Here is a 23,604-nt window from a genome sequence, read left to right as displayed (position 1 = left end):
GTCACCCATTCCCCAACAGTGGAGTCACTTAACCCCCAGAAACCTCCAGAATCTCACCCTCTCCTCTTCTGTCACACTTGCCTGTCTAATCCTCTGGGCACATTTTTTCTTTTTTCTTTTGCTTTTTGTCAAAATTAATTTATTTTCTTCACACATCAACCTAATTAGAAGGAAGGCTTGTGGTGAAAATACATCTTTATTGCTGTCATTATCAATATCACACTCCTTATCTGGGTCACTGCGCACTGATTGGCTGCATGGCAAATGGAGTGGAAATTTCCTATTTTGTTCTGAGCCTTTTATGTTTTAAACGCACACCTACTGGGGAAAAGATGCGCATACTGGAGGGAGTAAACAGTTAATAGGCCTCCTTTCCCCACAAACAACTTTTTGGGAGGGAAAAGAAAGACGCAAGAATAGAAAATAAAAAGATAAAGGTTAGCCTGTCTTCTGGGGACTGAGGGCACTATTCAATCATACTTGATAAGAAAGCCGTAGGGATTAGTCAAAGGCATTCTCCCTGGGTGGTGAAGTGGCTGCTCTGGGTTCAGGTACTCAACAAAAACACTGTTTGCAGTGAGATAGCACCAGAGACTGCTTTGAGGCAGAACAGAAGATTAGGATTTCCCAACTTATCTTATGGAAGAAACTGCTTTTGATCAAACAGCAGCAGGCAATTTTGCATTCAAGGCCAGTATATTTGCCTGTGAGTCTGCAGGTAAGAGAACAAGGTGCAGGATAATATAATGAGCATAAACGCAGCTTCGCTTTTTTGTTTCACAAACTAGCTCGCCTCCTCTTTGCACCAAAGACCAGATGCAAAGAGCCCTCAGCCCCCATTTCCTGTGCTTGTGTTTGCTATAAAGCTGCCACAGTTATCAATGAAGTCCAATACAAGCTTATCCACGGTGAGCTGACACAGCTGTATTAACTTCAGGATTATTTTGACAAAAGAAGACAGACCATCTCCAGTGTGGAAGGTGAATCATTTCCCTGTAGTCGTTTTGCGTTAAAAAAAAATGCAGATGAATCAAGGTGAGGTCTCTTTTAAAAGCAATTTGGGAGCGAATCTTTTCCCTCTATATGCTTGGATTGCCTCTCAAATTGCTCGGCTGTGTTGCAGCACTTCATGCTGACAAGCAATACTTAAATAGAGAGAAGCAATCTTCCTGAAACATGCAACAATACAGCATATTCACTCTGAATACGCTCTCACCATATTTAAAGCTTTCATGTCACAGGGGAGCAATCAGCCAGCTAGCTGGTGTATATGGACTGGCAAATAAATACTGTTCTGTACCCGAGTAATGTATTGATTTTCCTCACACTGGTGACCTTAATCTCTCAAATGTCCAGTCAAACTATATAAAATAAAGCCCCTAACAACAATAGTAATGGATTTTTGAAGTAGATTATAATGAGTTTCAATAGGCAACCTCTTTAGAAAAGGATGACTCATCGCAGTGTTAGGTAGCAAAGAAATGAAGAAGGAGCTTTTTGCTGATGGGAGAAGGTTCTTCTAACTTCTGGTTGATGTTGTTAAGTTAAACCTAACCAAAAAATCAATGTATCTCCTGGCCAAAAGTGATGAGTGATTCAAACCAACACCGCACCTCTGAGTTTAGATTCTGTCAGTTTGTACAGGGAGTGCAGAATTATTAGGCAAGTTGTATTTTTGAGGAATAATTTTATTATTGAACAACAACCATGTTCTCAATGAACCCAAAAAACTCATTAATATCAAAGCTGAATGTTTTTGGAAGTAGTTTTTAGTTTTAGCTATTTTAGGGGGATATCTGTGTGTGCAGGTGACTATTACTGTGCATAATTATTAGGCAACTTACCAAAAAACAAATATATACCCATTTCAATTATTTATTTTTACCAGTGAAACCAATATAACATCTCCACATTCACAAATATACATTTCTAACATTCAAAAACAAAACAAAAACAAATCAGCGACCAATATAGCCACCTTCCTTTGCAAGGACACTCAAAAGCCTGCCATCCATGGATTCTGCCAGTGTTTTGATCTGTTCACCATCAACATTGCGTGCAGCAGCAACCACAGCCTCCCAGACACTGTTCAGAGATGTGTACTGTTTTCCCTCCTTGTAAATCTCACATTTGATGATGGACCACAGGTTCTCAATGGGGTTCAGATCAGGTGAACAAGGTGGCCATGTCATTAGTTTTTCTTCTTTTATACCCGTTCTTGCCAGCCACGCTGTGGAGTACTTGGACGTGTGTGATGGAGCATTGTCCTGCATGAAAATCATGTTTTTCTTGAAGGATGCAGACTTCTTCCTGTACCACTGCTTGAAGAAGGGGTCTTCCAGAAACTGGCAGTAGGACTGGGAGTTGAGCTTGACTCCATCCTCAACCCGAAAAGGCCCCACAAGCTCATCTTTGATGATACCAGCCCAAACCAGTACTCCACATCCACCTTGCTGGCATCTGAGTCGGACTGGAGCTCTCTGCCCTTTACCAATCCAGCCACGGGCCCATCCATCTGGCCCATCAAGACTCACTCTCATTTCATCAGTCCATAAAACCGTAGAAAAATCAGTCTTGAGATATTTCTTGGCCCAGTCTTGACGTTTCAGCTTGTGTGCCTTGTTCAGTGGTGGTCGTCTTTCAGCCTTTCTTACCTTGGCCATGTCTCTGAGTATTGCACACCTTGTGCTTTTGGGCACTCCAGTGATGTTGCAGCTCTGAAATATGGCCAAACTGGTGGCAAGTGGCATCCTGGCAGCTGCACGCTTGACTTTTCTCAGTTCATGGGCAGTTATTTTGCACCTTGGTTTTTCCACACGCTTCTTGCGACCCTGTTGACTATTTTGAATGAAACGCTTGATTGGTCGATGATCACGCTTCAGAAGCTTTGCAATTTTGAGACTGCTGCATCCCTCTGCAAGATATCTCACTATTTTTGACTTTTCTGAGCCTGTCAAGTCCTTCTTTTGACCCATTTCGCCAAAGGAAAGGACGTTGCCTAATAATTATGCACACCTGATATAGGGTGTTGATGTCATTAGACCACACCCCTTCTCATTACAGAGATGCACATCACCTAATATGCTTAATTGGTAGTAGGCTTTCGAGCCTATACAGCTTGGAGTAAGACAACATGCATGAAGAGGATGATGTGGACAAAATACTCATTTGCCTAATAATTCTGCACTCCCTGTATACTGCCTCAATAAAGGCACTGGTATCCTATGCATGTAAGTGACATTTTGTGTTTGGATTTTTAAAGCCTGCTCTCATTGGTTCAGCTAAGTTACCCTACACATTGCTGACTATAATCTAATACATGCCTCACCTCACCTGAAAAAATATTAGCAGTTGTCAATTCCTGAAGAGGATTAAAGCAACCACTGCTTATTTAGGCTGGGGTTTTTACATCATCCTGTTTACATTACATTTTACTCAAAAAATAGCGAATGAATTAACCATTACAATTTTTTTTAATCCAGTGCGTATTCACGCAAAGACCGTCTGGTTTATCTATCTTTGGAGAGTGTGAGTCACAGTGAATCTAAAAATATGCATCGTGTCTGCATGTTCACATTTAACATTATCCTCCAGGCTGCAGGAGTCAGTTAACTGTGGGCTGCATCTTGAGCTTGACAAATTATCCTGTATTTGTTGACATGTTACCACACTCGCAATAATAAAAAGAATGCAAAATGCAATCTCAGTAATTCATATTTTAATCTACCAATGAACGTAACATGATATCTGTCATCACTTTTATATAATACTTAACAAAATACTTAACATAGAATTGATTCTATGAGAAATTGTGGAGACAAAAGCAGTGTCTCTGTTTTATGCAAGATTATTCAAACAGTAATACATTTTTGTTTGTGTGTGTTTGCTTATGTCTGCAGACGTTCCTTCTCATCCAATTCTTGGTGGTTTAAAGTGCTTGAGAAAAAGGCAACTGGGCTTGTTTAGATTCTTCAAAATATTTCACCCTAATCTGAAAGTCTTCTTCAGCTCTTTTAAACATGTCTACATAGAGCTGAATAGAAATGTGTGAATTAAAAAAAATTGAATCCAAATTGAAGTGATTAGGCACTAAAGGTTTTAAAGAATGTTATATTTCTTTATCAATTATATTCATTATTATTAGAAGAATAATTTCCTTCTCCAGACTTTACTTGCTTTTAAATTGATAGCATATAATAAAGGAAAAGTTCATTTGCATTTAGTGAGCTGAAATATTAATTGTAAATATGCACATGTATAGTACATATGTCCATAAAAAAGCAAGACCTGATTGGGTTGCAGTAAAACAGACAGTGATTTTGCCTAGGAAGCATCTGAGTGGGTTCTCCTCTTTTACTCATTCGGTTGGTGTTTTTAAGGTTTTTAACAGTTAAATTGAAATAAATTTTTGCATCAACTAAAGGCTTATCTTCAGTATTCATGTATTGACACCGATTAAAGCTATATTGTTTTCTTTTATATTTCTATATGAAATCTAAGTTGATCTATAACAACAGATCAATCATTCAATAATGTAAATGTGATCAAAATAACCGTGTAATTGTTATTTTGTTATTGCTTCTCTACATTTATGGTTACAGACTCCCTTACTACCTTACTACAGTAATGTTACTGATAATATTATTGTTATCAGTGTAATTAGTATTGTTATTATTATTTTACATAGCTATAGCATTAATATCATTACTGTGAATAATTCTAAAGGTGTGCCATGCATTCAACTGTTCGCTCTCTGTATATGTGACTCATATTGTTAGGCTTTTTTCACTGAGCAGGAAAATAAAATTCTTATCAGCATGTGTACAGATAATGCTTCCTTTATGTAACCCCGCTAGCTGTTTGACACTAAACATTTGAAAACACAGTTTTGGTGTCATAGTTCAAGAGCTGCCAGATGAAATAAAATTAAACTTCCATCATCTACATTTACAAGAGCAATATTTTCATGCAGGTGTTTTTATATTTCCAGCATTAAAGCTGCAGACAACCTGTAATGGACCTTTGTCCAGCAAGTTAACTGACACTTATGCTCTTGCTCTCAGTTGAAATCTAACACAGTTATCTAAAACTTAGAAAAACATTCAACTCTTCTAAACTTAATTACTAAGAAAAATGTACTGTGTCATACTTGTGGTACTTTTCCTCAAGCTGATGTTGGGCAACAGCCAGAAAACCCAAACCTCAGTATGAGTACACATGCACACACACACTGAATCCTAGCACACAAAACACTTTGTAATTGTAAATCAATACACAATTATAGCACCATCGTCATAACACACTGCTTACTGACCTCAAATCCCTCGGCGCTGCCTGTGTCTCAGCTTTCTTCTTGTTTGCACACATATGGCTAAAACAATACTGGAAACCACTGTCATTTAATGTGGACACTTGCCAACAGAGACTCGAGGTTTAAAACCACTAGGAAACGGAAGTTTTTCCATGTGTGCAGATCTGCAGCAATATTCATGTGGATGGTAATATTAATTTGACTGCTTGCATCTGTTGCTTTCCAGAAACAGATTGCATTGAAATATATGATCAATATTATTCACTTATTCACTTCACCTGTTTATTTAGAGTTGTGGCATATCTGTGCTGTAGGATAAGATTGAAAAGTTGAAAGGGGTCATAGCTTTTGGCATCAGTGTCTTAAATGTTCTTCTCTACATGTAAGGTTGACCTGATGAAGAAGGGAGGAACTAAATATGTTTGAGATTAACAGTTTTAGCTCATCATGACCTCAGAGCCATGAGTCAGGCAGTGCTTCAGGTCGCTTAATTTTAAAGTAAAATGATGCTAGATTGCCAGATCTCACCTTTGTTTTGAGTAGGGTGAAAGAACTGTGTGGGAGGTGTGGCTCTTTCAAGCCCTTGCTAATTGGAATCTGCCATCAGCTCATAATTTAAAGCTTACATAAGTTGACCACACAAGAAGAAAGAAATTATGGGGCTCAAAAATTTTAGAGTGTTGTCAAAAGTAGCAACATTTCGGCTCATTTTAAAAAATAATCTAAGAAAAATGCAGAAAATGGAAAACAAGCTTGAAGACAAGAATAGGTTCAAAATCATCTGAAATGTTCAAGAGAAAAAAAACCCCCAAAACCTATACAAGTGAATAGCCAGCTATCAAAGCTCTCCAGGTTACTGGCAAAAATGTTTCCCTGTGAACTGTCAAGATTTCATGAGTGGAACCTCCAAGGACTCAGTACAAGATGCAAACTCTGATAAACATCAATAAATTGAGAACTCACAAATAAAGAAAGAGACTTTCAGACTTCTAGAGAGCGGTGAAGATCAACATCTTGCAAAGTGCTGAAATGAATGGAGGAAAAGAAAGAAGCAGTTTATGGCCCAGCGCACCACCAGCTTCTTTTAAACGTGCTTGTGTGTGTGTGTGTGTGTGTGTGTGTGTGTGTGTGTGTGTGTGTGTGTGTGTGTGTGTGTATCTATCTATATCTATCTCTCTCTATATATATATGTATGTACTTACACTAAGATATTTTATAGGGTTACTGGTTACTGTGTAAACCAACACAGCTTTAGAATTGACAATGAAGTCTACATATTTTCAACCTTTGTGTCATTTTGTGAATTCCCATTTCTCACCAAAACTAGAGCACAGAATTCTTGGAGAGGCTGTTAGTATAATTAATAATAGTGTAATCCTAGATAATTGCATTAAAATATTCCAAAAGTCACCAACATCGTTTGCAGGGTATCATCGTTTGGAGTGGAGGGCCCACTCCTGAAGACCTTCTATGACTCTGTTGTGGCTTCTGCTATCTTTTATGGTGTGGTCTGCTGGGGCGGCAGCATCTCTGCTGGGGACAGGAAGAGACTGAACAGGGTGATCCGAAGGGCCAGCTCTGTTCTAGGATGCCCTCTGGACCCAGTGGAGGTGGTGAGTGACAGGAGAATGGCGGCTAAGCTGTCATCCCTGTTGGACAACATCTCCCACCCCATGCAGCAGACTGTGACAGCACTGAGCAGCTCCTTCAGTGGGAGACTGCGGCACCCACGGTGTGGGACGGAGAGATTTCGCAGGTCTTTCCTCCCCACTGCTGTCAGACTCCATAATAAAGACTTTAACTGATCAAGCACACACATCCATACATATGCAATAATACTAAGTGCAATAATCTTTTCTGTCATCGTTGTATTTTTACTCAGTTGTATATAGCATTTATATTTGTATTCTATTTTTATCTTATTGTATATTTATTTTATTGTATTCTACTGTATATAGTATTTTATTCTATTCTGTACAGTTGTGTACTGTATTTATTCTTATTGTATTCTAATTTTTGCCTCATAACTTTTGGACTGTCCACTTCCTGCTGTGACAAAACAAATTTCCCACGTGTGGGACTAATAAAGGTTATCTTATCTTATCTTATCTTATCTTATCTTAACAAACATACCAAATGTTGAGAGGTCTAATTCAGTGACTGGAATTAGTGAAGGTAAAGCTTAGCAGACAGCTAGTGTTGGTGTTAGGACCTACTTGTCACTCAAAGCAGCCATGCTCTTAATAACCCATCACATTAACCACGTAACCAGGTTCATTTAGAGCAATCAGCAGAAAAACTAAGCTAACCCCCAAATTAGTCAATCCTCATAGACTCCCTGTTAAAACGTCCAAGCTGAGGGATTAATATGCTTGCAGGCTGGTCTCTATGGTGACCTCTAACCTTAATATAAGTTAAGGCTTAAACTTAAGTTTGGCTCTGTTGGTGCATATTTTGATGAAAATTTTCTTACTATCCATAATGTTTGTGCTCATGTTGATCACGTTCACGTTGATTCAGAAAATCATTAAATTATTATTAAGTTTAATTATTAAATAATTATAAAATGCTCAGTCACACCAGAGTTAAAATAGGATGCCAACCTCCTTGCAACTAACTGATGGTTGCCTGGTGACTGCATTGAATTTCTTTTCTCATTTGGCAACTGATTGCAAGTATTTAAGGTGACTGAAATAAATGCCATCTAATTTACAAACCTGATTGCCAATATGCTGGAATCAATCAGAGCTGATCAATGAGCACAACTTGTCTGCAAATAACTGTCAGGTTGTCAACTGGTTAGATTCTAATTATATTCCTATATAAAAGCAAGGTTGCCAAGGCCTGTGTTATTTTGCAGTGAAATTGCAGTCCTGCAGCAAATATGTTGTGGAGGTATTTCTGAGTCCCTGTTTCAAATCGATGTCAATCTGGCTGAATGTACACTAAGTCTTTAATGTGAATTACTGTTTAATATGAATGTTTGTGTATGTAGATTGAAACTGGTTTACAACAGATGGGAAAAGAATTTGTGATTTTTACTAGTTTGTCAGTTAATTGTCAGATTGTATGTAATTGCCTGGTTTTATTCAGTGGAATCTAGTTGACTGATTACAGACTGACTCTGTCTTTTTACTATCCTCTTGACACATCAGAGTTGCTCTGACAGCAACTGACTGCGAGTGGTTGCAGACCTGGTCCCTATCTTTGGAGCCACTATTTCAAAGGCAATCAATTCCCAAGTTCATTGCACACAGTTGCAATAATTTTGGTTATCCCTACGATGTTGTAGCGCAAAATAAAATATATGAAATGAAATGTACCTCCTGTTAAGTTGTCACAAAAAGGAAAATAAACTCAATAAATAAAAAACTGATTTTTGTACCAGGCTGTAAACATGTGGGGTTTTTTTCCTGTTGTAAAGTTGGACATTTTAACATGGGAGTCTATGGAAAAGCCTCAGTGGGCCTTAGATAAACAGCATTGGCTTCATTTTTCAGAAGAATAGGTTTCCCCTTGGACTCGTCCTGTAGTATCCAAGGATATAAACTATGTACCTTTAGAAATACCAAACTACCTGAGAAAAAGACATATTTCTATCACTTCTATCACATCAACAATGGATAGAAGAGGAGAAGACAACACAGACACACACTGAACCCATGCTGTTCAGCTTTGTGAGAGATTTAGATGAAGACAAGATTTAGTCAAATTCACACATCTTTATAAGACAGGACAAAATGGAAAAAGAGATCGTCTGATTGTTTGAAGACATTTTCTTAAGAGAGTCACATTAATACAAAGATCTATCATGGAATACCAGTATTTTATATACTGTAGATGTTATACCACATTTTAATATTCTGTAACATGTGTACATGGTAATATGCCAACTTTGCTTCAAAAAGTGTTCAGTTAGTTCATCCAAGAAAAAAAAAAAGACTTTTTAAAGAATATTCAACTCACCATGAAAGGATTACAATACCCTGCAAACGCTCACGGTCTGTGTCATAATGTCTTTAAGCGTTTATCTTTACCACAAGAGAATACACAAAAACTCAATGCTTTGGGTAACTCAATGGACTGGATCTCGCCTTTCATACAAAATACTCGAAATAACCAAATGCTCATTAATGATTTACACAGTCCCAAGGGAAACAGAGACAACATTGTGATACTGTGAGAATTCATGTCAAGATAATAAGGAAGAGATGTGAAGAGCTCCTTTGTAAACCACTCTATATCCAGATACAACATGAAATAAAATAGTTGCCTGAGGTTTATCATTCAGTGTGTGAGAATGCTTCAGGATCCACTCTGAAAGAAATAACTCATTTTGTCAACTGAGCACTTAATTATGAGATTTTTCAAAAGTAATATCTATTTGGTTGTAGGTTTTGAGTCGAATTGGATTTTAGAACAAAACTCTTCATATTTCTCTTTAAGTTAATACTGTAATTATTTTTAAAAACTGCAATGATACCACACAATTAGCTGACCCACTTCAGTGGTTATTATTTTTTGTGTACAGCCCAAAAATTAAGACAAGTATCCGCCTGCTGCAGCCACGTCTCTGTAATTGTAACAGGAGTGTTTTTCTAATCAGCCAACATCATTCTTGTGCAGCTGATGGAAGAGAAATCATGATAATAGTAATAAAAATGCAATGTGTTTCTTTTAACAGCGTGTATAGTGATAGGATCCTGAGGACATCAACCTATAATACTTTAAAATAAGAGGTCTACATTGGGGAAAATATCCTATTTTGCTTTCTTGCTGAGCGTTAGATGATAAGATCAATGCAGCTCTCATATCGGCATTGACAATGTATAGCTAGCACCAACAGCTTGTGAGTTTCGCCTGGCTCAAACGCTGGAAATAGGGAATAGCTGTTTGCAACAAAATTAGCTTCCCAACATCTGAAAATGCACTTCAGTGTGGGGAGAAAGAAAGTTGGCCAGTAACCTCAGTTTAACACAATCAAGACATAAGAAACCAAAGCTAGCTAACCCTCCATGTCCAGTGTAGCTTACCCAATTAGCTTATTCCACCGAACTGTATTTTTGAGAAATGTGTCACATTTTATGACACATTATATGTTAAAACCTTTTGAGCTTAAATTTTAAAATTTGTTACAATGTAAGGAACATTGCTACAGTCTACAGAAATTTACTAGCAAAGCAGCATGGCTATTACTTACATTTTCAAGTTTGTAAAGTCTTCAAAAGTACTGATGTTTATCAATCAAAACTCTAGCTATGGCTTTAACTGACTCTTTAAAAAAATCTGTTTTTGCAGCTATAACATGAATGTTGAACATACTTAATATGTTAATATGTAAATAAGCTAAACAACTAAATTTATCGTTAAAAGCATAAAAAATAGGTCTAATCACCGGATTCACAAAGTGTCGACCGTAAAGACACTGGAGGCCACAAGTGTTTTCTAAATGGCAATTTTAGGAGAATTGAGTTTGTGAAAAACAGCTTCCAGGGTGTTTATATGTGGACAAAGTACTTAATCCTACTCTATAAACTTATCCGATAAAGTGCTGTTATATAGGCTAACTCAAATAATAATCCTTCTGGTTTTAATCTAAGGGATTGGTTACAAACTCAAGTTGATTTTTCTATTAAAGTTTTTCTTTTGAATTTGTTAAGGATTTTTTTAAAACTTGGGTTTGCTATTATTCTTCATTTCTGACCTCTTTCTAATCCTGGATGCTTCTTATATCTTATTAGTTGAAAGAACTTAATTTTGAAAATGAAGCTGTTTATGGAGAATAACGTTCAACAAATATCAAAAGTTATCCATGAAAATGGAAATGAAATGTTGAATGTTCTACTTGTGTAATGACCAGAGATGTGATCATGCATAAGATTTTAACATTTTAATCTGAGTGTGAGTGGTCTGACGTTTGGGGTTCACCGTTTTAATCGTTTCTTATTGGCTACTCACTCTAGCAGTTTTTTCCTTTTCGTAAATCAGTAGCAGTTTTGGGTATATTCGGCTTAAATTGGGACATAAAAATTACTTGGCAGGTTTTCCATTACAATTTCATGATTGAATAAAAAAAAATCTGAAATAGGCCTAACAATAAAATTCAGAGCAGAACAGAAACTGAATTAATAATATTCGATTTAAAAGAAAAAGCTTTTTATATAATTATTTTTCAGTTAAAACATTACTTATTATTCACAAAGCTACATATAAGCTCTATCAGGATAAATATACGTGTTAGTTAAAATGTCAATGTGCTTTTCAACAAGTTTAAAAAAAAAAAAAAAGCTTAACTAGCTGATGCTTTTTTTACTAAGCTGAGCTGACTATGTGCTGAAACCTGTAGCCACATATTAAAAAATAAGATATAAAAGCTGCATTTGTTATAACTCTCAGCAAGAAAGCAATCATATTGGTCAAAATGTCAAATAGTTCCTTTAACACATACAATAGGCTGTTTAATTCAAGACAACAACCCTGCGACTCACAAATGATGAATACACTCAAAGCTACAAAAACGCTGTTTTTTTTAAGCAGTTTTACATCAAAAAGCTTGAATATGACAAAGCGTGTGTATGTGTATTTGAGGGCTGAGGCGTGAGATATTACTAACCAACTTATAATTCTTGCCATAAAAAGCAAATGAAAAGGAACGTGAATCCGAGGTTTCATCACCTCTTTGGAAAGTGTCATGTTGAACCATGGCTCTGAGTCATCCCACGTTCGCCAAAGTCTCTTTGATTCGGTGTCAGTGGGCTTTTCGCATTGTATTCACTGGCATTCACCTTCACCACATTAGACAACCAGCACTGACACGAGTAATTCCCAAGGAAATCTCCTCTGGATTAGGATGAAAACAAATACCATAGCTTTATACTTTAGCCACCCAGATCACAGTCAGAAAAGGAATCAAAGTAACATCGGAAAAAATAAGTTAACATAATTCTGACACATAGAATTTTACAATATGTACATTATCTTTAAATTAAAATAGATTTGTCAGTTGTCTGATTGGGTAGGTCCTCTACAGAGCGCTGCTATTTTCCAACCATCCAGTGTTATTCCAAAGAGCTCCCTTTATGAGCTCAGAGCCAGCCAATCAGAGTGCAAGTAAGGCTTCCAACGTCAAGTCCCTGCCAATAGTTTGTCGGTGGCGTCTTCAGACAGGGCCAAGCCCTTAGCAACACACATGGGAGACCCTTCAACACCTTGACAAAAAGAAATAAATATAAAATATATGTAATATTTCTATATATATTCATAAAACCAAACCTAGGATAGATTTGAACTCTGATGTCTTCTCTCCATAATATAATCAAATTGCGGCCCCTTCCTACTGCCAGTCCACTTTCCTTTCGGTCTCCATTTTTGTGTATTTTTGCAGTTTTTCAAGGAAAAACCAAAAAAAAAAGTCTTCTTCAAACCTGTACATCTTATACACAAGTAAACAAAATGTAAAAGTGCGTGTTTTTTTGAATACGTTTTATCCACTATATCCAAAAGTGTTGCAGGCACTTAAGTCCTTCCCAAACAATGCAGGTGTTTTTTCGACAGTGAAGTAGGTTGGTTTGGTTATTCCTGGATCCATGTGGGTCGTTCTGTCTGTATGTCTCTGTCGATCTTTGCATCTGGCGAGGCCACTCACGGGCCGCTGCTAGCCCAGGATGTCCAGGTAGACCGGCGTGGCTTTTCCCATGGCGAACAGGACCTTCTGAATGTCCTTAATGTTCAGTCGCTGCTGTGGTTCCCGCTGCCAGCAGCCTAGCATGATGTCATAAACCTCCTTAGGACAAATCCGTGGCCTCTCCAGAACCCGACCCTGGGTTATGCACTCAATGACCTGCAGAGGAGACAGGGCAGTGGAGTGAAACAGGAGATTCTCACTCACTGATTGCTTTGGTTTGTTCATAATGAGAAAGCGGTGACACTGAGCAGAAATGTCCTTTGAGGTTTGAACTAATGAAACTGAGATGAAAGAAATAAACAGAACACATTCAATCCTAAATTTGGGCAATAATAAAAGGGAAACAAGACTTTTTTTTCCTGTCCCACAGCACAAACTAACAATACTGACTATTTGGTGGGGCTGGGATGTTTTAGATGTTGTTAAAAGGCTGATTGATCTTTTCTCTATTGTGCTTGCGCACTAATTAGCCAGATGACTCACTGCTGTCGTGATAATTTGGCTTCATTTTCCAGGGCACTGTACTTTAAAAGAATGGATAGCAATCTATTTGTGTGAAACAATTGGGGGAGGGGGGGGTCATGTTATGGAAAAACTGTGATTTCTTAACATTATTTACACTTCACACTTGTGTACTAATCAAAACTATCTCAAACATCTTTTTTTAAGTTTTCACTTTTCAAGGCGTAGAAATTAACAACACAGCTGAAGAGGGAAAACAGAAACTTTCCCCATAAGGCATATTATGGTGTCATGCAATTTCACGCTCTTGCAAGTCTGCAGCATAACAACAGTGTCAGAACAAAGGATTTGATAATCTACTGATATCTAAAGCCTAATTTTCTGGAAGGAACGTCTGACAAACTTGATCTGTGTTTAAATAAATGTGACTTTACTTTACTCAAGACAGCAGTACACGTTATTAGAACAAAACAGGAGGGACACACTTGATCTATTGTTCTACCGTTTGTTTACTTTCTGTTATATTCCGTCTGTCATGTCTCATCCCCAGATGATAAGAGTCTCTAAAATGCGGACGGGCTACCTTTAAGACTGACTGGAGCCTTTATGCATAATTCCACAATCGCAAGCGCTACAATCAAGCAGTAGCTTTGGAAAATCCACCCAGTGCTTCTCTAACTGTGGTGCATAGCGCCACTGCAGGGGGTGGGGGAATGTCATGTTTTTGGGGTCCTTAATTTGTTTGTTGGTACAGTTTTTTTTCTTTGCGTTCCTGGTTTTCTCTTTTCTCTCAGTTATATTTAGTTTTATGGCGCACTGTAAACGTGTTTAATCCCCAAAACCAGTTCTACTTCTAACAGTAATGTGATTGGTGTGTGCACGGCTGCAGTCAAGTGAACTGTGCTCTGGTCCAACTGAAGACATGAGCCTTGCTCAGTTAGACCCAAGCACGGTACACAAGTAGTGTGTTCGAATGCTTCCTCAGTGACAGTGACTGGCCCTGTAAAAATCACTGTGTTATGTAAATAGCAAATCTGTAACGCATGTGAGAGGCCAGTGTGTCACCGCTTCCAATTAAGCTACAAAATGCATAAAATCATGAAGCTCATTGTGCTCTCTGAAGCGAAGTTGAGATGTTGAAACAAAGTGAAGTGTACTTGGGTCTGCATGTAAAGAGCAGTTTGAGCACAGGACAGCGAGGCTGTGGGAAGATGGGACAAACACACTTGGTGTTGGTACGAGGCAACCATGCTTAGTGTGAGTACACCCTCAGTCTGTTTTGTCTCTCTGTTGTTTTACTTCCTCTTTTATTTAGTTTTCTCATGTTTAGTCTCTTGGTTTTAATTTCTGATTTTGTTCCTTTCCCTCCTTTTCCCTCCGTCTATCTTATCCTTTTTATTAGCATTTGGATTTTATTTTTCCCCCCTGTTTTTTGTTGTTAATGATAAAGAAAAATGAGGATTGTTTTATTGATCCAAACTATTTTAAAACCACAACCACTTAAACTTTGGAACAGTCCTCCTCAGCGTATTAGGTCGCCTAAATCTGCTGAAAAAAAGGATTTTGCCCACTAATTTGGGCCACAGTTTACATAAATGCATGCAAGTATATACTGTGATGACACTGAGACCATATGTTTAACTATGTGTCTGCATGTGTCGGCTTTTATTTCAAATAAAGCACTTTGTAAAAGTGTGCTTTAAAAGCGCTATGCACATAAAGTTATTATTATTAAATTTGCACAGAGACTAAGCTCGTGTTTGATGTTATTAAACATCATGGGGGCTACATTAATTTAATGGAATAACAATTGTAATCCATCAGGTTCCTCTGCGTCGTAATGATAGAGCTGTGATATCGATAAATCTGTTAACTTACACAGTCAGCATTTTTCTCAGCTTCCCTCTGGCTTCAAATAAGCGAGACTTTATTAATATATCAGGTCTTCTCCAGTCTTACTGACCACACACATTCACAATCTGCTGCTTTGGCTGTAGCAGCTGTGTTGTTTTCAGCCTGTATTAAGTGTTTAAACTCTTCCCATAGTATAGTTTTATCTTTGTTTGTCAAGTCAGCTGCTCTGTTGTAAGTAGACCTGTCAGTGTTTCTGGTTGGTTATTTGCACCCTTTCATGTGACTTATTATGCTGACGCCTACTTTTGTGTGACCACTTATTGTTACAGTTCAGGTGAGTGAAGCTAGATAATATAGATAATATGTATTCTGCAGGGCTTTGGTGATTTACAACCTTTATTTTTCCTTGACATAGTACTTGGACTCAATTAGAGCCTAGAGTAGTCTCACTTCCCATCTGAGATTCAGATTGTAGCACGCGTCCTTCGTACATACATCATATACTTGCAAATATGATAACATGTACTAATAGACAAGTGAAAGTGAAAACAAGGGTGTGATTAGTCACCCTAGTTCTATGATCACAGTTGGGGTCTCTGATCGCAGTACAAAGCATAACTCCAACCCCCTCACATAATAAGCAACTTGAGAGGACAGATAAGCAGCAGCGTGAGGGCAGATGTAATAAGGCTGGACTGGGATCAGCTGCTGCTAATAGGCCAAGGCAAGAGGGGCTGCATGAAACAGAGCAGGTTGGCTATAATATCCTTGACCATCAATTTAGCACGCAGTGTAGTTTTCACCTTTTGCTTTCTGCATAGCAGATTAAATGAGAATTATGGTTTATTTTCCAATAATGTATCTACTGTGGGTCACGATAACTTTACACTAGGCACACGTGCCAAGGGTTAACTGATGGCACAGCCATAGCTGGACTGGCCATCGGGCATACCGGGCATTTGCTTGGTGGCCCGATTATTTATTTATTTATTTATTTTTTGTAACGGTATAAACAATGAAAGGTGTTGGATTGGCCAGATGTTGGCCGGTGTGTAAAAATAACTCAGTTGTTTGGTGGTGGCATCGCGGAGCTTCCACAGATTCAGTAAAATGAACAAGTGATGGAGGCCAGCACGTGGATGAGGGAGATCGGAGGCAGGACGAGGAGAGACCCGAGGCGGCCGCCGGTCCGAGCGTCAGGTGAACTGAACTTCAGGTAAGAAGTTATGACCTGCAGTCTATCTGGGTCAGATATAAACCAAGTTTAGGTGGAGTTTATTTTCGTGTGTCTCTGTATTAACAGACGTGCCATATTGGCTTAGTTTATTTTTCTTATCATTCTTGTGAGGAGACCATAAATAGCATTTGTATTTTCTGTTGTACAGTCCATTTGCTGTTATGGAGTTCTTGTTATGGATAAAACGTGTCTTTTTTTGTTTCAAAATAGCTGATAACTATTCGCTGATAGCTGCCAACATCTGCAAACAAATATAATTCTATAAAGTGGTTCTATATAGTGTGTAACTGTTAATATAGAGCGTTATTAAATTTATTGCTAATGCAAACATATGGCACACTGACCTCTGAGGACACAGACCATGACACCATGGGGTAACCTGCTATTCCATTTTGCTATCACATATAAAACTAAAACAGGGGTCTTGGTTAACGGGCACTAAGCAGAATAAATGTTTGAGACATGTCTGCCACAGAAAATGCATCACACTCTCTGCTAAAGAATGTATTTCTCTGTATAGAGTACATATATTACTCTTTGCTGTATTTAGAGATACCAAAAAACCAACCAATCAAACAAAAAAAAGCAGATAAGCTGGTCGGTGTAGCTCCGTAGAGGATGATAGTGGAGCCAGTGGAGCCCAGAAGTGTGATGCCTGTTTGAAACATGTTCCTACAGTACCCACTGTCACTGAGTCACTAATGCTCATTTATAATTATTGCAGTAATTTTTCAACGACTTAAACAATGACAACAACTGAATAATAGGCATGTGAATAAGTGAATAACAAGTACAAGAATTTCATCTGTACTATCTGTATGTACAAAATTACATTTGGAAAACAATTTACCTTCTTTGGCTGTGATATAATAAAGCACTCATCTCATCACAGTTTAATCAGCCGAGTGTTTCATTTAGCATGCCTAAAAACTTCTTCTGCGCAAGATGCAGAAAAATATGAAAATATCACATTTGTATAAAGCCCAAAAGCACATTGACACTTCTATTGATATTTCCATTCTATTGTAATGCCTGGGCTTACCCTACAAGCGTAATCCTAATTGAATTTTATTGATTTAAAGCAAAGACTTCAATGAAAAAACAGACCGCTCACGGGCGTTATGTAATGTGGGCATGGGCATCAATTTATCACCTCACCAAAGAGTGAAGAAACAACACGAGGCAGTAGATTAAGATCCAGAATAGCAGTGGTCATTTAAATCTGCTATTAGCAAGCTCGGGATTTCAGCCTTTCCCCCTCGCTGACGACATAAGGGGAAAGATTTTGATGTGCTTTGCAATAAGCTGCCCTACTTGATGTTTGGAAATGGAAAAGTAGACTTTCACATTTACCACTAGATGACCTGGAGCTATAATTTCCAGTGTGTGCATGAGATTCTGCAATTCAGCCTTTGATAATATGTGTGTGTGCTATATCTTGTGAAGGTTTATCTATCGTGCTTCAGGCGCTTTTTACCTCGTTGTTACCCAGCTGAAACCAAGGCTGCTTCCCATAGGTAAAGATCTCCCACAGAATGACTCCAAAGCTCCAGACATCGCTTTCCGTGGAGAACTTCCTGTACATGATGCTCTCTGGGGGCATCCAGCGAATAGGTAGCATGGTGTGTCCTCCAACCTGAGAGGAGAGTAGAGGAGCGGGGAGAGGAGATCTTTATTGCAAACAGAAATGTTGCAGCTAAGACAGAGATAAGAAGACTCAGTCATCAACACAACTCCCTGGTGTCTGGGGATTAACTGTCCATACATGTAACTGATACTCTGGGCTTAACATTTCATGAATGCCAGCTGCACTGCTGAATGTTGACACTGATGCAATATAGAAAAATGCTGACAGCTCTGTATGCATTGAAGCAACAGAAATACTTTAGGTTATCGTATAAAATGGCCCCTTTGTTCTTAAGTAAAACAGCAATCCTTTCTCTGCAGAGGTACAGGCATTAAGCAGAGGATCAAAGTCTCACAGCATGGAGCTGAATGTGGAATTTAATCAGTTTTTAAATAAATCAACCAAGGGGATAAGAGAGCTGCTGAATACACACTTATGCGCCATCATGGTAAAGACGTTCATGTGGCTTCTAAGGAATGTGATTAAATTCAACATAGCGGCATGCAAACATGCGTTTCTAAGATCTGCACACGGCAGGGACAGTTGAAGAATAGCACATATCAGCTTGAAGCAGTTTGGTGTCTGTAAACCAGCAGCACATGAAATGAAGTCTCCCCTTGCTGTAACTCCTTTCAGGGTGGATATTAATCGATTAGACAATCACCCATTAATCATCAGCTTCCATTAGCAGGCATTGTTTTAAGATCTATTTCCCATTCGTGTCAGTGACTGTGTTTTAATCATGGCCGTGTCGGGTTGAATAAGACCGATGTGGGAATGAGCTGCAAAGTATTGCAAGTTTCAGCTCAGAATATGAGTGTGATTACAGTGTACGGTGATTACAGTGAACGCTTTAAGTGTATTAGAAACAGATTTTTGTTTTAAACATGCAGGTGGTCTGACCTTTGCAGGAGAAATTTTTAGTGCTATTTTCTGATTGCCAGAAAAGTTTACTGGCAATCAGAAAATAGCTTAAAGCACTTAAATAGCTGTCATAACCACATACATGTCAACACATGATTAAAGTTCAATACTCAGGCCATGTGCTGATTTCATGAGACAACAAATGTGGTGAAAGCTGCACAAATATATTTGGATGATGAGTACATGTTTTTCTTTACTTTTTACTGAGATAAAGGTTACTCTCAACATTTCCAAACAAAGGTTTAAGATAGTAGGATTATGATTACTAATTAACTCCCAAGAGTAAACATCTAATAGCCTTTAATAGACACTTAGTGTGTTTGTTGCCATATAGAACTAAGCAGACAGCAGTCTACATAGTTCTAGTTTATGTCCTAATACTACTTAATCACCATTCATTTGTAACATTCTAATACAAATGACTACTTACAATACTAATTCTAAGCATTCTGTTGCCCTATCACTTCCTGCTGTCATTTATTTGTATTATCTGGTTCAGTTTTTGGCCTTTGCTGTTTTTATCTTGACAGTTCCGTTGAGATAAAATACGATGGATTCTAAGCCTCTTTGAGGTTTTTATCTCTAAGTCAGTGAAAGCACTCCTGCAGCATATCAGACACACATCTATCATCTGTCCATCATCAAAACCACCCATCCATCCATGCATTCACTGATCTATCCATCCATCCATCCATCCAGCAAGCAAGCAGGCCAGCAAGTAGGCCAGCAAGCTAGCCAGTCAACTACTCTTTTGGGCTCATTTTCTGTGCTTAGGACAAAATAAAATCCACAGTCAGACGTGCCATAGGCTCTGAAATCATCATTAGGAAAACCTCTTAGCTTGTAGCTGCATTCATCCTCATATGGTTCCTCCTATCTGTACCTCTGGGTTACAACACAATCAGATTCATTTAATCATAATAAGCTCTTTTCCCAACTCCATTTACCAGCTCCAACATCTGTGTGCCTTCAGCTGTGAGTGCTGCGTGGCATTTTAAGTATCGAGAAAAAAACACTCAGCTCAAGTCTTACTAATTACCTCCTAGTTCCGTAGCGCGCTCATTGCACATTTCCTTTGAAAGTCAAACACAATCTCCGTGTGTCAGCTTGACGTAGCAGATGAATCTTGGTGGATGTTTTCAAAGAGACATAAGATTTGTCAGTTTGCCAAAAGTCTACTCCTTCCTGGGCATTTATTCAGAGCGTCCTTTAGTTTGTACACTTCATCAAATTTAGTTGCCGAGTTAAAGGCCTCTGTTTGTTTTCCTCTATATGTCCTTCATCTGCAACCTTCTCGAATATCTATTAAATGCACCAAGTTTATGTGTTAGCTCTGTCACTACTGACTATTAGCTACTTTCAAATTAGTCTTTTGTAAAACTACACAAGACAGTCTTGGAAACTATACGACACAGTCTCAGAAAATATACCCAAAAGTATCAATGACAACACTGGCTGCCCTTACAGGCATATAGTGCAGATCAAGCAGCAACCTCCAGGGTTGAAAAATGAAGCTCGCCTCAAAAAATGGACCAGGAATGTGGTGTTGGTCCCTTTTAATAGAATTACCTGTCTTGCTGTGAAGTGCAGCGCATCCAAGAAGCTTTTGCTTCAGTTTTGGTAAGTATAATCATATCTTTGCTTGGGCTGGATGGCAATCACACCTCGTTAACTGGGCTTGCTAGCATTGCTAGCTAGTTCACATGTTTCAGGTTTCTGTGTTGAGCTGGGCTCTCTGCTTCAGGCTGTGTGTGCAGTCAATCAAAAAAGTACGTTTCATGTGCCCTATGACTCTTCCACTATGAGTGCCACCACCTCCCATCAGAGCTGTTATCAGCTAACAGTGATTCAATCGTGAAAAAAAATCTATAAACAGAAACATACAACAGTTAAAAAAAATATAACCAGGAACACAAACCTGGCTAAGAGGTTGGAATAATTTGAGATAATATGATGCAGAAAACCGTTAATCCTTGGATTTAGCACACGGTAAAAAAAATCAACATTTTAATTCTAATTAATAATTTTAATGCTGGATGCATTCTTGGTACTGCATCTAATATGAGGCCTGCACTGTAGAACTAGGTAACTTTAAACTGTATAAATGTAAATATTAGATATTACCATCCATAGTCTAATAAAGGAGAGATGTAAATCACTTTAGAGAATTAACAGCTTAATTCTATGTTTAGACTGAATTAGATACATAAAGAAAACATTTATACATTTGCACCATTCACCACTTGCCCACTTACAAAGAAATGAACAGTCTCTAATTTTTACATAAAAGCTATCAATTTATAACATTTTGTATTTTTATATATATGTTACCGTCCATTACTATTTATAATTATTTGTAAGACTGTTTAATGCATTTATAAAATTAATCTATAAACCCAGACAGAATGAGAGTGGACTCGTTTGAGACGCATCTCTTTGCAGTAGAGGGACAACTGGTTGTATTCTGGTTATATTCGTACATAACAACAAGGTTACTGAGCATTTATGTGAGCTTTATGTAATTTTGAAGCTAAATTGCAACTGACAGCAACTGCGTCATTATTTGTGGAATTGAATTTATGAATTTCAGTTTTAAGTGCTCTATTTCTGCTGATTTGTCACAGTTAATGACCGTATTATCACAAACCGATTTTGTATAATTGCAAACTTGACTCCATTCAATCACAACCTAACAGCAGACTGACTGGTCTCGTGTTATCTCGGCCTTCACGCACCAAAGTCACTTTGAAGATGGCAGCTGACTGTGAGTGGTCACAGACAGAAAGAACCATTTCAAAGGCAACAAGATATCATGCTTACCGCACAATCTTCAAGTGTGACTGTAGCACTACTCAAATGGTAGCTTTTAGAACATATTAACTAAGCTTTTCAAAAAAGCCACAGGTCGCTCATGTATATTTCATGCTCTAAATGAGTCATCCTGTATTAACAAGCCAACATTAGCATTTTCCCTAAGTTCAGCTATACCAGGCAGATAGTAGGTTGAAAATAGTTATGACTCAGAAATGACTTGTTGGGTTCAAGCTGTTTAATTTTAGTGATAAAAAGGTGTCAAGTTCCATTTTTAAAAGTTGTTAGATATTTTAATTGGCTAAATTTGAACCTGTAAGTGAGACTAACATTTAAAAGAGAAACACAACCTTTTTTGAAAAGGTTAATTTTGATGACTGAAAGTCACACATACAATTTTGTACACACAAGTGAACCAAAATGTTCAGTGGAAAAAAAAACAACTCATGAAGGTGCCTAGTAGAACTACCTGGTGAATGGTTTGTAAGCCTTGTTATGAGATATACAATGGTAACCTATCATCATACAAGAAAGAAGAACCCCAAGGTGTTTTTGTGTCCTCGTTTATTGAACTCCTGATTGTAGCTCCTTGTCTCAGGTGTCTTGACTAAGTCGATATCTGGTGTGCAGAGTGTTTACCTGAAAGTGTTATCCCAAAGTTGTATGCTTTTCTCGGACTGAATACAAATCAATATTTGTACACAGGGCCTGCAGGTCAACAAGACCAATAGAGACACTATTCTTTACCAACACCTATATGCTGACTGAGAATCAGAATCACACTCCATTAACCTCCAGCATGTCAAACTGGAGGACACTGGAGGACGTTTCTTCTTTACTGAACACACTTTCATTATTCTTCAAATCCATTCACTTCCATATGGATGGGAGATGCTTAATATATCTGATGTATCCTGTAAGATTTACTCATCAAAATGGCCACTGTCACATTTTCTCACAAAAATGTAATAATAATAATTAAGTATGAATCATTTCAACATCTCTGCTGGGGACAGGAAGAGACTGAACAGGGTGATCCGAAGGGCCAGCTCTGTTCTAGGATGCCCTCTGGACCCAGTGGAGGTGGTGAGTGACAGGAGAACGGCGGCTAAGCTGTCATCCCTGTTGGACAACATCTCCCACCCCATGCAGCAGACTGTGACAGCACTGAGCAGCTCCTTCAGTGGGAGACTGCGGCACCCACGGTGTGGGACGGAGAGATTTCGCAGGTCTTTCCTCCCCACTGCTGTCAGACTCCACAACAAAGACTTTAACTGAACAAACACACACATCCACACATGTGCAATAACACTAAGTGCAATAATCTTTTCTGGCATCGTATTTTTACTCAGTTGTATATAGCATTCGTATTCTATTTTTATCTTATTGTATATTTTTATTCTATTTTATTCTACTGTATATAGTATATTATTTTATTCTATTCTGTACAGCTGTGTACTGTATTTATTCTTATTGTATTCTAATTTTTGCGTCATAACTTTTGCACTGTCCACTTCCTGCTGTGACAAAACAAATTTCCCACGTGTGGGACTAATAAAGGTTATCTTATCTTATCTTATCTTATCTTAACATAATGGCTGAAATATATAAAAACAGTCTCCAAAAGCAGTTTGGAAACATAGATCGCTAAAAGTATACTTCACAGATAATGTGGATTTTGAATTTCTATTTGT

At 38.0% G+C, this 23,604-nt stretch overlaps 1 protein-coding gene across 3 annotated transcripts in view; it reads right to left on the bottom strand.

The window, feature by feature from the left end:
* Positions 1-9,031: 9,031 nt before the first annotated feature.
* The window catches only part of ntrk3b (neurotrophic tyrosine kinase, receptor, type 3b), a 229,631-nt gene continuing 215,058 nt past the window's right edge, over positions 9,032-23,604 (bottom strand). For all 3 annotated transcript variants that reach the window (XM_086311146.1, XM_086311226.1, XM_086311314.1), the window contains 2 exons: positions 18,026-18,184; positions 9,032-13,151 (listed from right to left, as the gene is read on the bottom strand). In XM_086311146.1, coding sequence (XP_086167272.1) covers positions 12,966-13,151; positions 18,026-18,184 — 345 coding nt within the window. In that variant the 3' untranslated portion in view covers positions 9,032-12,965. The remainder of the gene's footprint in view (positions 13,152-18,025; positions 18,185-23,604) is intronic.

The sequence above is a fragment of the Aulonocara sp. 'chitande type north' Nkhata Bay genome, linkage group LG1 (assembly GCF_057382095.1).
Source record: "Aulonocara sp. 'chitande type north' Nkhata Bay isolate Kocher_YH1m ecotype deep benthic linkage group LG1, A_spYH_male_GT1.1, whole genome shotgun sequence".
Classification (NCBI taxonomy): Eukaryota; Metazoa; Chordata; class Actinopteri; order Cichliformes; family Cichlidae; genus Aulonocara; species Aulonocara sp. 'chitande type north' Nkhata Bay.
The sequence above is the reverse complement of the archived record's forward strand: the minus strand, read 5'-3'. Positions and strand labels throughout refer to the sequence as shown.